This window comes from Cinclus cinclus, chromosome 2, assembly GCF_963662255.1.
Source record: "Cinclus cinclus chromosome 2, bCinCin1.1, whole genome shotgun sequence".
Classification (NCBI taxonomy): domain Eukaryota; kingdom Metazoa; phylum Chordata; class Aves; order Passeriformes; family Cinclidae; genus Cinclus; species Cinclus cinclus.
Genome location: NC_085047.1, coordinates 115,472,317 through 115,489,489, shown reverse-complemented (window position 1 = coordinate 115,489,489; position 17,173 = coordinate 115,472,317). Strand labels below are relative to the sequence as shown.

General features: G+C 38.6%; 1 protein-coding gene across 1 annotated transcript in view; it reads right to left on the bottom strand.

Annotated features, from left to right (window-relative positions):
* The window catches only part of HLCS (holocarboxylase synthetase), a 111,796-nt gene that overhangs the window by 65,367 nt on the left and 29,256 nt on the right, over nt 1–17,173 (bottom strand). The window contains exon 6 of the mRNA XM_062515234.1: nt 11,343–11,614. Coding sequence (XP_062371218.1) covers nt 11,343–11,614 — 272 coding nt within the window. The remainder of the gene's footprint in view (nt 1–11,342; nt 11,615–17,173) is intronic.

Genomic DNA, 17,173 nt, shown 5'->3' with positions numbered 1-17,173 from the left:
GGAAAGGGCTGCAGTTTCTATCCCAAATTCCCAGTGAAGAACAATTTATCAGTGAATAATTTTTATCTGTTCTGATGACCACTGAATGCCAAAACCTCCACACAGTGCATTAGATAAACAACAGGATATTTGGTAGGATCCCAATAATCCAATTATCTGCGCTCCCAAACACTCCTACCAAACATTCCCTGTCCTTGCCACATTGGAATAAAAACCAGAGGAGTGTGGAAGAGCCTCTCAGCTCCAGCCAGGAGCTGATGATGACCTGCAGACATCCTGAATGGAACAGGATCTGCTTAGTGACAGATGTGGACTCTGGAAAATAAGAAAATTCCCATTTTTCTCCCATATACTTCCATCTTCCTTCCATCCTCCTCCCCAAAACTGGACTAATACTCTTCAGAGTGAATTGTTTCTCTGCTCCTGTTACTCCCTGCTTTCTGGTGAGTCAATCAGCACTATGTACAATGTTTTACAGCTCTTCTTGCAGACAGACACCCCAAAAAGGCATTTCTGTACCTCTTCTTGCCTACTCCTGTTTCTGTATAAAACACAAGGGGAAAAAAACCCTAAACTGCTGAAACCCATAGCTGAAAAACATGGTTTTTTTTCATATAAAGTAAGCCAAGATTTGAGTTTCTAATTGAAATAAGATCGGTATCTTCTAATTTATTGGGTTTTACCTATCAGGAAGTCACTATGAGGATTATTTCAATAAGACTTTTTTTTTAATGGAAAGGCTTAAGTTCTGCAATTTCTAGTTTTAATAACTGGCATTAATTAAGTAAGCTGCAGCAACAAGAAGTTATACTTTATCCATCTCAAACATGAAATCAAGCAAATAAAAACTAAAATTTAATAAAAACAACAACAACAAAGGAAATAAAAATTACTGATAGCAGAAAAAACTGGAAATGTGTGAGGAAAATACTGGGAAGAGAAACAAATATAATACAAACAGAACAATTATTTTTTGTTGTCCCCAAGAGCTAAACACTGATTTGCAAACCTTGTTTAGAATAGAAATTTAAAAACAAATTTGCCCCATCCCTGGAAGTGTCCAAGGCCAGGTTGGAGCAGCCTGGGACAGTGGAAGGTGTCCCTGCCCATGGCAGGAGTGGCACTGGATGGGCTCACTTCTAACCCAAACCATTCCATAATTTTATAATTCTGTAATTCTACGATTCTAAGTCCAAACTGAGTGGCAGCACCATGCTGATATAAAGACAGAAATATTAAGATTTTAAAAAAGGCAGGCAAACCAACTGCAGTCCCAGCTCTGCCCTGAATTTCCAACACCTTCACACTGAAAGCTCTCTGGTGCTTCCCTACCACAAGAAAACCCCAAATATCCACTCACAGCTGCTCTTCAAAACCTTGGCAAAAGGAGACTGCTCTGTTTTTCCAACGGATGGATACTTCAACATTCCACAAGCATCACTCCTTGCTAACCTGCCACGGTCTGCTGACTTTAAATGATTCTGTATCCCATGAATTCTTCATGACATCAACCACCACAGCAGAGCTGAAATGTGCATTAAGGCAGGTGGCCACCAGCAATTCCTTTTATCTCTCACATCTGGCACCGCTCTCCATACAGAGTTTATACATTATCTGTTGCTAATAAATCATAAAATCATAGAATCATGGAATGGCTTGGGTTGGAAGGGGCCTTCAAGATCATCTGAACTCTGAGGTTTTTCTATTTTCATTTAACAGATGCAATTTATTGATTTTTCTTTTTATCCAGAAAGTACAAGGTCATATGTTGTAAACTGTATTTTTAAAAGCAGGAAATATAAGTAATCAGTAATCTGTGGGATCCAGATTAGGTAGTGAAATATTATTACAACTGTAGGAAAGACTGAAGGGATGATTTAAAATAAACCAGCAGAGCAGGACATCAGCATTTGCAGATTTAGTTACGATCACAAGCAAAGTTATCATTTAGTGTCAACAAAAGAAAGGTGCTCCCCTTTCCTCACACTCCACACATCCCAACTAAAACAAAACAATTAGGAATGGAACCACCGTGTGCTTAACTGAAATTCCCACCAGTCTTTAACTTCAGAAAAATCCAACCTCAACACTGAGCTAATTATATTTCACTTGACAATCTGCCAATTGAACACGGGAGTCTTGGGCTTTTGATCACTAATTGTTTGATAAGTGCTTTAACAATAATTGTTCCCAAATTAATACTGCAATCTCCCTTTATCCTATTTTTTTACATTAAGCTTGGAGTATTTGCTTAAGAATCATCAGGAAAAATTTGACTCCCCTGAGTTTTTATTTCTTGTGTCTCAGCTCCCTCTTCCTACTTTTATTCCTTGTCCAGCATTCACTCTTCATCTTCCTCAGTTCATGGGCAGCCTGATGATCCATTTGAACATAAATCCAATTAAAAATGTCCATGGGACACTTCAGAGCTGCATCCTACAACTCATTAATGCAACAAGCCAAAAGAGCTTTGTGTTTGCAGAAAAACCCTGTAAAACACTTCTGGGTTTTTTCTTTTTTTTTTTTTTTTTTTTTTTTGATGTAAGATAATATCATCAGTAAAAACAGTGTAAAAATAGTGTCAGTTCAAGTTTACAAAAAAACTCTGGACATTCATCTGCTTTTAACAGTTCAACAAGAACAATGCCAGTAAATTTCTAGAGAGCAGCATGAGGTACAGGATTTTATAGCAACCCTGGGGATCACAAAGCTGCAGTGGGGGAACCTCACTTTTTTTTACACACCATTCTCCAGGCTGTGACATTTCAGGCTAAATGATATGAGGTGTGATAAATGCAAACCCTCGTTTGAATACAAACAGATTCTGAAAATATTTTAACTAGGACTATGAGTGAAAATAAATTAGGCCAGTGGGATTTAGAGAAAGAATTCAAATTCTGTGGGATTTTCTAAGTTTACTGCTAAAGTCAGAAATTACACAAGCTTTCAAAGTTTTTTGCTCTGGAAACAAGCACTTTAAATTAATTCTGAAATTAAATCACTCTCTTCTGACTGACAGCGTAAGAATAAACAAAAGTCAGTGTATTTATTCTTAACCACACCAGAACAGGTGCTGTGTGAACTTCCCCAGGCAGCCATGCTTTCTTTCCCAGCTGCTACTTTGCTTCCACAGGAAATCCAAATTTTTCTTTTTTTCTAACCAGGGCAAAGAGACTGAGATGTGCAAAACAGAAAACTGTTATCTAAGTTTTGAGTTTCTAACAACTTTAATCATGTTCTTTTCACTGGAACCTCCAGGGAATCGTTCTGACTTTGTGCAACTGTATTTGGTTGTAGTTCAGCTTTTGGATCTTTCACAGAATCCCACAATGGTTTGGGTTGGAAGGACCTTAAATCCCATCCAGTGCCAGCCCTGCCATGGCAGGGACACCTTCCACTGTCCCAGGCTGCTCCAGCCCCAGTGTCCAACCTGGCACTGAACATTCCAGGGATCCAGGGGCAGCCACAGCAAATCTGGGAATTCCATCCCAGCCCTGCCCACCCTCCCAGGGAACAATTCCTTTCCAAAATCCCATCCATCCCTGCCCTCCTCCAGCTTAAGGCCATCCTCCCTTGTCCTGTCACTCCATCACTTGCTAAAATTCCCTCTCCAAAAGCTTCTGTCCATAATGTGGCAGCAATCTGTTAATGAAATACATTATCAAATCACTTAGGTGATCATTAACTATTATTCTGTTTCATCTGCAACACTGTCAATAAATTCCTTTATTTGTCTGATGATTAGAACAATTCTAATGAAGGCGTTTGGGGGAAAAATGCAAATCCAGGATCTGTCCAAGGTTCAAGTTACTCCATAAGGTTAATTAGGGAGTGGGGAAGTGGATTCATCTGATCATATAATTAGTGGGCAAGCCCTGGCACAGGATGGAATTCCCAGATTTGCTGTGGCTGCCCCTGGATCCCTGGAATGTTCAGTTCCAGGTTGGACACTGGGGCTGGGAGCAGCCTGGGACAGTGGGAGGTGTCCCTGCCATGGCAGGGCTGGCACTGGATGGGATTTAAGGTCCCTTCCAAAACAAACCATTCCAGGATTCTGTGGTTAATAACATTACTTGTTTTTCTATGCTTTGCCCTCTCCTTCTTAAGTCCATACAATGTCCTAGACTGATTTATGCTTGGTTTTGAGGTTTTAAAATTATTTTTAAAAGCACATGACTTTATTTAAGACTATATTCTGATCTGAGCTAATGAAAAAGACAAAACTGTCTATTTGATGAACACAAGCATAACTTTCTCAATGAAATGCAAATATTAATCCCTGAGTACTTCTGGGCAGTTTAAGCTTAGGCAGCATTTACTTTTCCTAAATAAAAGTTACAGTTCAAGAGCAAAATTGACAGCCATGGAATGAGCAAACCAACAGCAATAATATACACATAATATATTGCATTTAGTATTACTTATAACAAGACATCACATTTATTATGGCATATTGCATTCTGCTACATGTATCAAATGCTTCATGCTAATCCTCCTCTTCAAAAAGCTGCGATGATTTGAAACTTCAGCATTCAATTTTTTCACTTTATTACCAAATGTTTATACAAAATGTTATAAAATGCGGGCATGAAAAGAGCACCGTGTAAAACAAACCAGCAAAATGTGACTGAAAGGCTGCCATGATCATTCCTTCACTCCTGTTTTAACTGTGCTGCCTTCCAGGGTTTGCTCTCAGATTCAAGGGATGATTCCCATCAGATTTAGGAATTATTCCCCTCAGATTTAAGGAACAATTCCCCTCTGATTTAGGAATAATTCCCCTCAAATTCCCCTCAGATTTAGGGATTATTCCCCTCAGATTTAAGGAACAATTCCCCTCAAATTCCCCTCAGATTTAGGAATTATTGCCCTTGGATTTAAGGAACAATTCCCCTCAGATTTAGGAATTATTCCCCTTGGATTTAAGGAACAATTCCCCTCGGATTTAAGGAACAATTCCCCTCAGATTTAGGAATTATTTCCCTCGGATTTAAGGAACAATTCCCATCAGACTTAGGAATGAATCCCCTTGGATTTAAGGAACAATTCCCCTCAGATTTAGGAATTATTCCCCTTGGATTTAAAGAACAATTCCCATCAGATTTAGGAACAATTCCCCTCAGATTCAGGAATGATTCCCTTCGGATTTAAGGAACAATTCCCCATCAGATTTAGGAACAATTCCCCTCAGATTTAAGGAACAATTCCCCTCGGATTTAGAAATTATTCCCTCACATTCAGGAACGATTCCCCTCGGATTTAGGAATGATTGCCCTTGGATTTAAGGAACAATTCCCCATCAGATTTAAGGAACAATTCCCCTCAGATTTAAGGAACAATTCCCCATCAGATTTAAGGAACAATTCCCCTCAGATTTAGAAATGATTCCCTCACATTCAGGAACGATTCCCCTCGGATTTAAGGGTGCTCCCAGGCTGTGTCTGTGTCCCTCTGGCAATGGGGATTGCTCAGGAACTTCCACAGCAGGGAAATCCAATCTCCCAGCACAGTTCAACACGGGTTAATTGCTCTGCAGGACTGCTATCTTTTCTCTTTTTTTCATGACTTAATTCCCATTGGGAATGCCAAACCTCCCTCTGCACTGCAAGCGGGGGGCCCACGCCGTTAAGAAGAAGAAAATCCACTAATTTTACACAATTTAAAAGAAAGAAAGAAAGAAAGAAAGAAAGAAAGAGAAAGAAAGAAAGAGAAAGAAAGAAAGAGAAAGAAAGAAAGAAAGAGAAAGAAAGAAAGAAAGAAAGAAAGAAAGAAAGAAAGAAAGAAAGAGAAAGAAAGAAAAAGAAAGAGAGAGAGAAAGAAAGAAAGAAGGAAAGAGAAAGAAAGAAAGAAAGAAAGAAAGAAAGAAAGAAAGAAAGAAAGAGAAAGAAAAAGAAAGAAAGAGAGAGAGAAAGAAAGAAAGAAGGAAAGAGAAAGAAAGAAAGAAAGAAAGAAAGAAAGAAAGAAAGAAAGAAAGAAAGAAAAAGAAAGAGAAAGAAAGAAAGAAAGAAAAAAAAGAAAGAGAAAGAAAGAAAGAAAAAGAAAGAAAAAGAAAGAAAGAAAGAAAAAGAAAGAAAAAGAAAGAAAGAAAAAGAGAAAGAAAGAAGGAAAAAGAAAGAAAGAAAGAAAGAAAGAAAGAAAGAAAGAAAGAAAGAAAGAAAGAAAGAAAGAAAGAAAGAAAGAAAGAAAGAAAGAAGAAAGAAAAAAGAAAGAAAAAAAGAAAGAAAGGCGCATTTTGCCTTCAATTCCATGGAAAATCAGGCACACAAGGTGCGTGACAGGAAAAGAGGGAGCTGATTGTTCGGTGCCCTCAGGAATGGTGCACAACAGGTGGAAAGAAAATCAGGGAGAAGTGACGCAAAGGAGACGCCAAATCCCAATAGAGGAACCTATTGTCATGGAAAATGGTATGGATGGAAGAGTCTGGGAATGGCACAGGACCAAACCAGTGCCAAAACATTCCGAATTCCTCCCTTCCCACAGCCAGAGGGGGAACTGACCCTTGGCTGTGTCACCAAAATTCCTGCGTGATCTTTTGTTATCAGGTTGAGCTTTCTCCAGCACTAGCTGGTGCAAATCACTGCCCATAAATGAATAAAGTATGAAATGTTATACATTTAAAACTAAATTAGCAAAAAAAAAAAACCAAAAAAACCTTACTGTTGAACTTAATTTGATTTGATTTAATGGAAACAAACCTTACTCTGTTATTTGAGCTTGTCTTTAGCACCACAGGAAGGCACGAAATACTGAATATAACAAAACACCCTTAAGGAAGAAAAGCACAGAAGCAGCTATTTAATGCACCAACTTCTTCTGTTTTGAGGATAAAAACTCTTTCAACCATGTAAATAAATTAAGAAATTGAAGCTTAAAAGTTAGTAGTACAAGTGATGTAAATAATGAAGGAATATGACATTTATAATATATGATATAAATGTAAAGAGCAGGTCTGTTGCTCTTAGTATCAAACGTTGGATTGTAATTAAGACATTAAACAAGCAATGAATTCCTATCCCATCCTACAGTTTAACAAAATCAAGGAATCTGAGTTTTTAAAGGCAATATGAACTATTGTGATCTCCATATCCAAACTGACAACAAATTTTTGGGTTATATAGCTGCGGAAAAGATTGAGTATTAAAGATGTAGAGTGTTTAAATTCCTCTAACCTATGGGAACAGCACATGGTTTTATTAATTTCCTATTTAAATTTCCTATTTCATGAGAGAAAGGCACCTTTCCTGCAAGGAAGAATCCTTCCTGAATGCCATGGTATTCTCCAACTCCTCAACCAAAATTCCTAAGGGAGGACGGTGGAAGGGGTTAATTTATACAAACTCTTCATGTTGGTGATAAAATACTAATTTTTAGCAGGTTAATAATGCGCTGGGAGAATGTCACCATGCTAAAATACAAAGATGATAATGGAACCATGGAATGGTTTGGGTGGGAAGGGGTCTTAAAGCTCATCCCAATCATTCAGTTTTTCAAAAATACAGTTTCAATGGAGAATAAGGGGGATCACCAAGGTGCAAAGAGTAACTAAACACAGAGTAAAACATCACAAGGACCTGAAAACCAAATTAAAATCCCCCAGCCCCTACCACAGTTTGGCAACCTGAGCTTGTTTGCCCCTGAAGTGCCATTCCCATCTCCTCCAATTACACGCTGGTTTTCCTTAACTCAGACCTGCATCATTCATACTTCAATTCAACTAAACCAAGAGTTTCCAAATAAAATGAGTCTTCACGCCCACTTCCCAAAATCAGAGCTGCAGTTCAGTTTTTCAAAATTCAGCAATATGAATCCGGAAAAGTAAAAAGGGCACCAACAATGGAAAAGATTTTCTTCTGCAAAGCTTTTAGCTGTTTGGAAATTGTTTATTCTCAATTGACATTTTATTTAAATATCCTGTTCAGCAGTTAGGAAAGAAATCTCAGCCCACATTTCACTTCCACTAAAATTCACCACTCTTGTGTCAAACTTTTCCTAACAATGGCACTTTGTGCTTCTTAAATACTGGGGTGAAGAGATTCACGATGGCATTTCATGCAGAATATATCCCATGCTGGCTTTGTCATGCGTATATCAATTTTTCTGCCAACTAAAATATTGAAACAGGATCTAAGATAAAGAATAAAACTGAAATTTCTATCTCATTAATTTAATTTTGATGAAATGCTCGTGAAACCACTCCAGCCAATTAGGGTGTGCAGAAACACTAGAAATAGAATCTTTGTTAATCTCAAGCCTTATGAGTGTGAGTCTCTGTAATGTAACACTTGGACCACTACACCAGATGCAGCCTCAAAAACAATGGTTTCATTTTAAAGCCTGCACTCCCAGGGATGCTCTGAGGAGCCACAGAAAGTGGAAGCGTTTCTGGCAGGGTTAACCTGGTCAGGTGGCATTAGGATAAACATCTGGGAAGAAAAGGTTTCTGAAACTCACAGAAAGAATTTCCTTCTGGAGAGGAAAACAATGCTTGGGGAGGATCTGAAATTTCAGTTGGAGAAATAAAAGCTGCAGTGCTATAAAAAACAGCCTGAAAGGACTTTTAACATGAAATCACAGAAGGAATATTGATCATTTAAAACAACATATGACATTTCAAGGAATTTTTACTTGACAATGAGGCTAACGCCATTAAATTTTGGGTACCTACAGGTGAATTCCCACTTTGCTGTGACCTCAGGACACACAGATGCAGGCCAGGGACAGTACAGTGACCACCAAACGCCCCAGCCACCATCTGGAGAGCTAATGAACAATCAAGGGATCCCAAATGAAACGACGCAACTTTCCCTTCGAATCTTTAGGACAACACTGTCAAGTCCAATCTATTCCCTCAGCCTCCAGAATCAATTTTTCAAACTTTATGACAGGTCTAATAGTTCCCACCTGTTCCTCCTGCCTGACTTTTGACTGGCACGTTCCCAGCCAGGGTGGAAATGCAGACAAAGGCCCCTATTAGGCTCCGGCTGTTTCTCTACTGTGAGGTTGCTCAGCCATTAAATTAATTCCAGCCCCCTTTTCCCCCCACTTCCAGCTCTTCATTTTTGGGGTGTACGGAAGTTTTTGGGAGGTGGAAAAGGGAGACGAAAGTTTGGCATCCAGTTGGTGGGAGAGGTACGAGAAAAATCTGAAGTCACAGGAGTTAAATGCTGATTTTTTTTGGATAATCTACTAATTAAACAATTTGTTACAAATCCCATTCCTTAAGTTCTTGAGGTGCCTATATATTAGTAACCATCAAAACTTGGTAAAATTCGAGAGAGTCAAATTTGGGAGCCCCTAACAGAGTCCCTCATGCAATGCCTGATTTATATAAAGACCATGTTGCAATGTTTTTCTGGGAATACTAAAACATCAATAAGTAACTATTTTTTCTTCAAGCGAAGAAAATTATTTTTCCTGAGAAAATTATTTTTCCAATTCATTCAGGATTGGCAATTAGACACAAGCACCACACACATATCCTAACAAATTCATATTGGTTCCTTCGGAAGCGCCTTAGAAACCTGACAACTTCTTCCCTCAATAAAAACTACCTGATTTTTGCATTAATTTCTAGAGATTTATGAAATGTTATCATTGAAATCGCAAGGTTCTTCACTGAACTGCAAATCACAGGGATTACATTATTCCACTAACCATGACAACAGAGTATTTATACCATCAACCATAATACTTAAGGAAACTTAAGAATATTATCTTAATACTTAAGAAAGCTATTCTAACTTAATAAAACAAAGGTCTTTTCGTAAGATAAATTTAAGATAGATTATTAATAAATTAATAATTCAAATTATTATCTGCCTAGGACCACTTCCTAGCATAAAATATGTAAAATTAGGAGTTATAGTCTATAACTTACCTGAAAATTAACTATTTAACCTCATCATGATGGGGGAAATCTTGAAGACCTGTATCTATGAGCACTTAATTCTATCTGGATTACTTAATATAAAAAAACAACCTTTAAATTTATATGAAAAGCAAGACCACTTGTTATCTTCCTTGCCTTGATAATTAATCATTCATAAATTGGTCAGATTCTCTTTAGCTTGATCCAAATCAAATCACAACACTCAGAATGAAACTCTTTTGTTTTACTGAGATGTTGGAACAAAGTTACTGAGAATCAAAACCAACTGTGAGGGAAGAAACCTCTTGATTTATTCAACTATCACCAATTTCTTCACCATCCTCTTTTCAACCCTGTGGGCTGAACATGCTGTGAGCACTGGAAATTAAAAATCAAATGCTACAAATAACTGTATTTCTACAAAATGACTCCTCATGGCCTCTTATCAAACTGGCAAGTCTCTGTCTCTGCAAAACCAGCTGCAGGATGTAAATCTAGGGGAGAGGATTGGCAAAATTTGACAGCAACTTTATTTTAATGTGTGGGATGTTTGAACACACAGGGAATGGTTCAGAATTGAAATTTGTATTTGCCCATTAATTGCAATTCAGGCTCTCAGGCTGAGAACTGAAGCCGTTCTTGGTTACCTCATCAATGATGACAACAGTCACGACAATTTAATCTCAATTGAAGATAAAAATCCAAAATTAAATTCCTGATGTTGTTTTTCACCTGTAAAATTCATCTGCAATTTGTGCAGATAAATTAACCCTGATATTCAAAACTAGCTGTCACAAGAATTTACGGCTGCAGGCTTGGAGTTTCTACCCTGAAGAGCAACAACTTCCCCAACAGAGTTTTTTTCCATCAAATTTCCACCAAACACAACAGTACAGCCTTTGTACACAGACTCCCAAGCTGAGATTTAGTAACTGTGATTTTCCTATCACTTAGTCCCATTTAAACTCTAATGAACAACCTTCTCTAAGGTATCCCACAGCTCATTCACAAGGGTCATCTGTGTGATGATGACAGAACCTCCACCAGAACCCTAATCCACGTTTTAAAAACCCAAACCAAGCACTAAAGAGAATTTTAGGGAAATATTCAGCAAAAGAAATGAGAGAAAACAGGAATGTTAAAATTAGGGGCACAACCTGCTTGGTATCACTCAGCTCAAGTGAAAGGCTTAGAGAATAACTTGCCCTAGAGAATGTATTTAATCTCTTAAATATGAATATTTATTGTTTCTTACGGTGATGTTCAGAGGAATAAAGATTAAACTCCTCCACCAAGCAAAAAGTTGTCCCACTCAGCTTTCCCCACCCTTTATGGCCCAGCATTTTATATATTATCAATTAACACCCTCTGAACATAAAATTCTCTACTTTGTGTCCAGTTTCTTGTTGAACACTGTGTGTTACCATAATTATGAATTCCCAATCAGGAAGTTAACCCTGGATCCCCATCTTACCCATCCAGAAGATTCATGGTGGTTGTGGTCACCTCAGTGAAAAGAAGGATCTTTCCCAGTTTCTTGGTTTGCAGATGCTGCTGGTAGGTCTTCATGCTGAAATGTTCCGAGGAGAAAGTCCCCATCTCGGTGACCACCGGCACCAGGGATGGAGTCACCTCCATTCGGGACTCCCAGGATGAAACAAATTTCAGGGACACCTTGCTGGATGCCCTTAATCCCTCAGCATCCACGTTTCCCTCCAGCCATTTCAGGAAAGCAAGATGGATTTCCTGCGGGCAAGGGCAAGAAGGTGAGAAAGACAGATCACCCCACGTGAAAACACACAAACGTTCTTCCAAAAACATTTTTATTCAAGCAGTCTCCTACTTCAAAACACGGAAATTAACTGTTTCCTCTTTGAGAACTAAGTTCTGCTGCTCCTTCTGTTCCAGCCTGGCCTGACTACTTGACACCGTCCTAGAGTTGAGAGCACGCTCCTTTGAAGATTAATTAAGGTTAATTTGTCTCTGTAGCAGGGTCTGTAGTGGTCTTCCTACATCCTGAAGCATGGAGTGCACACATTCATCTGCAGGTTTCCCAACGTGCTGAGATCCTCTGCTGGAAAAAGCCCTTTAGTCCATCACTAACACTCAATATCAAGGCTAAACTAACAGTTAAAAAAATACATATTTACAGATTTCTCAGTGGCATATCTGCCCAAACAGCTCATAGCTTCAGCCAAGGGATGATGTACTCCTATTAGCAGCCACGTGGTGACACCCTGAAACAACTGCTCCACACTCACTCTTTCTGGAGATAACTAATTCTGCTTTGGGAGGTTTGATATTAGATGTTTGCCATGTCTTTGGGAACAGCCACAAACACAGATTCTGGCACTTTTTGCTCACTTTGTGCAGCTTAAATTTCAGGGAGCTGAAGTCGTCTTTTACGCCATAAATGAAACCACAAGAAACTGGTTTCAATTCGACTGGAAATAAGGCACTAGTGATTCTTGCCCTGGAATTTCCAAGAGGAAGAGACCAGATTCGTAAATAAAAAGGTCCTAAGCAAACCCACGCCCCTCACCCCCATCTCTGCTGTATCTGGGAGCTGGAATACATTTCCTGCGTGAGCGCTGAAGGCAGGACGAAGCTCTCCTGCCCTGGAACAGGATGTCTCTGTGCTCCAGCCCAGCTCTTCAAAACCCACAAACCACAAATTGAGAGCAAACTACCCATAAACAGTTCTCTATCCAAGGAGAGACTCCTCTTTTCCACATCCCACTGTTCTACCTGCAGGAGGAACCAGAGAAGTGCTCCTGTTCCCAACACCTTCCTCTGGATTTCCACCCCCAGAAATAATGACCTGTTCTCAATTTCACAGCTGAGTGTCAGCCCTGCAGCACCAGTGGCAGAGCAGGACACAAAGAAAATAGTATTTTTTCCCCAAATCCTGTCAAGCACTTGGTTCTAAGCCCCAGAACAACCTAAAAGAGACTGAGCAGCTATATTTTAGTTATAGAGAAATTACTCCTCGTATCTTGCTTTCCTAAAGCTCCGTCTGAATATTTTCTGTCTAAACTCTTGGATAAAATATCTTTAAATATTTCCTTCCCCCCCAACCCCCTTTTTTTATTTTTTGCTGTGCATCACAAATGATGATGTGATTATGATTAAAGGTTTTGTGAGCATTTCTTTGACTTGCACCTTCACTCAGTGTAACACCAGAGCTTTGACAGAATAAATAAATTCCTCAGACATTATCCTGCTTGTTTTACATACCCGCAGTAACTGATTGGCTGTAACTGATATTTAGAAAAATTACAGCTTTCATTTCTGTCAGGGAGAACATGGAAAAACTGTGCTTAATCAGAGAGTGTTTCCTATTGCTTTCCAAACACAGAAATTCACTCACCAGCACTGGGTGTGCAAGTCCTACACACAGAAACAGAATTTTAACTCGCCTAAGGATGGGTTTACAGTCTGACAGAAATTAAGTTACAAAATAAAGGTGACTAGAGTGTGACGACATTGCAAATAAATAATGAAAGTGCTTGAAGCTGTGCCAGAAATTATGATGTGTTTTTGCCACAGAATATTTCCTGAAAAGAATAACACCCATTTCTGTGTGATGTTCCATTATTACAAATATGCCACACGATTCCAACCATTTACTCTCCTGAGTATATTATTTCAAGTGATTTTTCCCCATAGATTTTAGCCAAACTTCTTGATTTCACTGCTTCTAATACATCCTGAACCATTTAAGAATTGTTATATGTGTAATTCTCAAGCTAATTTCCACCATAATGTCCAGGTGCTTACTGAGCTAATTAAAAATAAACACATAATCAAGGAAGGGGATTTTTACAAATTCCTAAGAAAATACAAGTTTACATGTTTAACAGAGTTTCAAGTACTGTTCACAGCAGAAAAGTCAATTTTTACTGTAAGAACTTCCTTCACACAGAGTTCCAGGAACAGGGATGCTGAACCAGCCTGCAGTCCCCACAATTATATTGGCACAGAAAAAATAACATTATTGTATAACGAAATAAATGTATGCGGAAGTCAGGGTTAATTTCTGCTTCAAATTCACTGAACAGGAATATAATCATGTCAGAACTGTGTGATTTACGCCGAGGATCCAGCTGGAATCCCCAGCTGGAATTCCATCTGCCGTTCTGCAGCAGCCTCTGGTGGCCAGCGACACGAGAAGAGCTGGCTCAGGAATCTCCTGGACACTTTTGGGAACACCCACACTGCTGGACACAGCTTTCCCTGCCCATTCCGGGAATCCTGGAAGATGCTGCTCCAAGATTTAATGGGATGTGGAATCCCAGAAGCTGCAGCTGTTCCGTGTTCAGGCTCTGACAGGATCTGCAGCTACTCACACACACAGCCCTAGAAAATGTGGATTTTACAACCTACCGGTGACATACTTTGTAAATTTAGTAACTAAACTGGTTGCATGGTGGCACAAATGAACTCTGAAACTGCTCTTCATCAGGTTTGGGCAGGGGAACTGAAGCCAAGACAAATTAAATTTCATAAATATAGAATCCCAGAAGGGTTTGGAAGGGATTTAAGGATCATCCAAGTGGGCAGGGACACCTCTCACTGTCCCAGGCTGCTCCCAGCCCCAGTGTCCAACCTGGAACTGAACATTCCAGGGATCCAGGGGCAGCCACAGCAAATCTGGGAATTCCATCCCAGCCCCTGCCCACCCTGCCAGGGAACAATTCCTTCCTAATATCTAATTTAATCCTATTCTCCTTCATCCTAATGCCATTATTTCCTATAAAACTGTGGGGTTTTTCTTCCAATCACACTTTTCAAATGTACATTTCCTAAGGGAAAGATACTCCCTTCTTTCTCAAAGTATGAATTAAATTTCACATCCCAACCAAGAGAGCTGCTCAGCTTCTCACAGTTAAAATACTCATCTACAAGTTTAATAAGAAGAAAATGTTTCTACCTCTATTTTAAATGGCAAAAATGTAGTTTCAATGCATTATAAAACACGAAGTCACCAAAAGCAGAAAAGCACTGCACCAGCAGAAACTACCTAAAACCTCTCACTAATAAATTCACCACACTCCAAAGCTGGATTTAAATCTTTTAAAGAGAACCAAGGAGAGACTGGGAATTTCCAAGCACTGATCTAGTACCCAGGGACACCCCAGGAGAATTCTGATCGTGAGACTGAGAGTGGCACTGAATGAAAAGCTCGGAGCAAGAAGGGAGATGCAGAGGACAGAAATTCCCCAAATTCCCAGAAACACAAAGTTAAGCTACTGCACGCTACAGACCCTCAGCTCTCCCACTCATCAGCACAAACTGTGGTAATTGTAACATAAAGAAGGAAGAGCAAGACCTGCATTTTATTGCTGATTTCACATCTGCTTTCCGTAATTTTAAGAGTTTGGTCAGGTGCGTGCAGAAACTGCTCCGTAACAGAAGTTTGCTTTGGCTGTTTAAAATTCTTTTTAATTTCATAATCATTAAGTTTCACTTTTCCCCAGCGCTCACTTAGAGGTTGAGATTGAACAACAAGGAGGAAAGAGGGAGACAAAAACCAGCTGCATCTGGACCCTTCTCTGTTGTAGTATAAAATAACACAAAATTACAGCTCCTGATGGAGAAGATTTTATTTGCACCTGGGCTCTGTCAAACAATGAGAGTTCTGCACTGAGCACATGAACTCCCAGTTATAACAGTCAAAAATAAACCCAAATCCAAGATTTCGTTCTTACAATCTGTTTATATAGATAGGATTTGGATGTGTTTTTTTTTTTTATTTTTACCTCTAAGTTCACGTACACAGATAAATGTAATTTCTCTCTCACTGGGCAGATTTGGGAGCTGCTCTTTCCTACCAAACTCCAACGATGGGCCTGAAACTCCCTATCAATGGAATTCTTTGTTAAGACAAAATTCACTCACAGACTAAATTCATTTGGTTCCTATTAAAAACATGGAGGCGAAACGAAATGAAAGCTAAAAAATACAATGCCATAAACCAAACATTTTCCATCAGCTCCCCCCTCTCCTGTGAGGGAAAAGATGATTTGAACCATGATGCTCTACCTGAACACTCAATATTGGGATTAAAATATTGTACTTTAGCTGTGCTTGTGAAGCAAGGCCAAATATTCACTTTCTGGAGGCACAGAACATGATTTAAAACCTTTTTCCCCTTCCTCTGCAAAAAAAATCTAATGATTTCCAATTAACTACCTCTATTTTTGAGAAGTTTCCAGTGGATGAAGTTATTTATGTATTATCGTATTTTTTTTTTAATACACACACATAAATATATTTTTTGTATGCTTATATTTTTAACTGCAAGCAAGTGAGGATTACACAGGCATAAAGCACCAAATTTTTAGAGGAGCCTGTCTGGAGCAAAACCAGACATCACACCTCCAATATGACTAAAATCTGCTTTTCTTTTTCTCAGAATTGCCCGTTCCCAAAGGAGTATTATACAATTCAAATAGGATCTCTAATGTATATATTTCATCCCTATGGATTCTCTATTAGGAAAGGAAATATTTTAATGAAGGGTTGTCCTTTGAGTTCAACTTGAAATATAAAAATTCACACACACAGAGACACAAACAGACCAAAAAAAAAAAAAAAAAATCTCCTTGTCTTGCACAGGTTTGCTCAACAGCCTTGCAGGTTTCGAGGTGTTAAATTCAAATTAACCACTTAAAAAGCAAAGCTTCCAGAGCATCTCTTGCATCCAGCAGATAAAATATTTAACATGACCAAACAGAAAATCTTAAAAAACATATATATAAATATATAAACATATATTTACTTACTGTAAATACACATAACATGCAGGGAAAATGATGCTATCTACTATCCTTATTCATTTCAAACCCTACCTTTCAATGAGGTTTTGTAAAATACTATCTATTAAGTTCACTACCTCAATCTTTCATTAAAATGCATTGTTTTCCTTTAAAAGCACAGTACAATACCTTCTCCTCTAGGAAAGGTTTGAAGAAGTGAAAGGGGAAAAAAAAAAAAAAGCATGCAAAAATTTGATGAGAAATGAGGAAAGAACATCTCTTGGTGATCACAGAGAAAGTGGAGAGGATGAAGAACAGGTATTAGATCTCATTAGATAAAAACAAAAATAACAATAAAAATAATAGTAATAATAATAATAATAATAATAATAATAATAATAATAATAATAATAATCTCAATGCTGATGTCATTAATATTTATTAACACTCCTGCACTGCACATTCATGCCTGGAGTCTTCCATGTTGCCCTTCCAGACCTAAGGAAGTGCAAGCTTGGAGATGGATTTTCTGACAACTGAAACA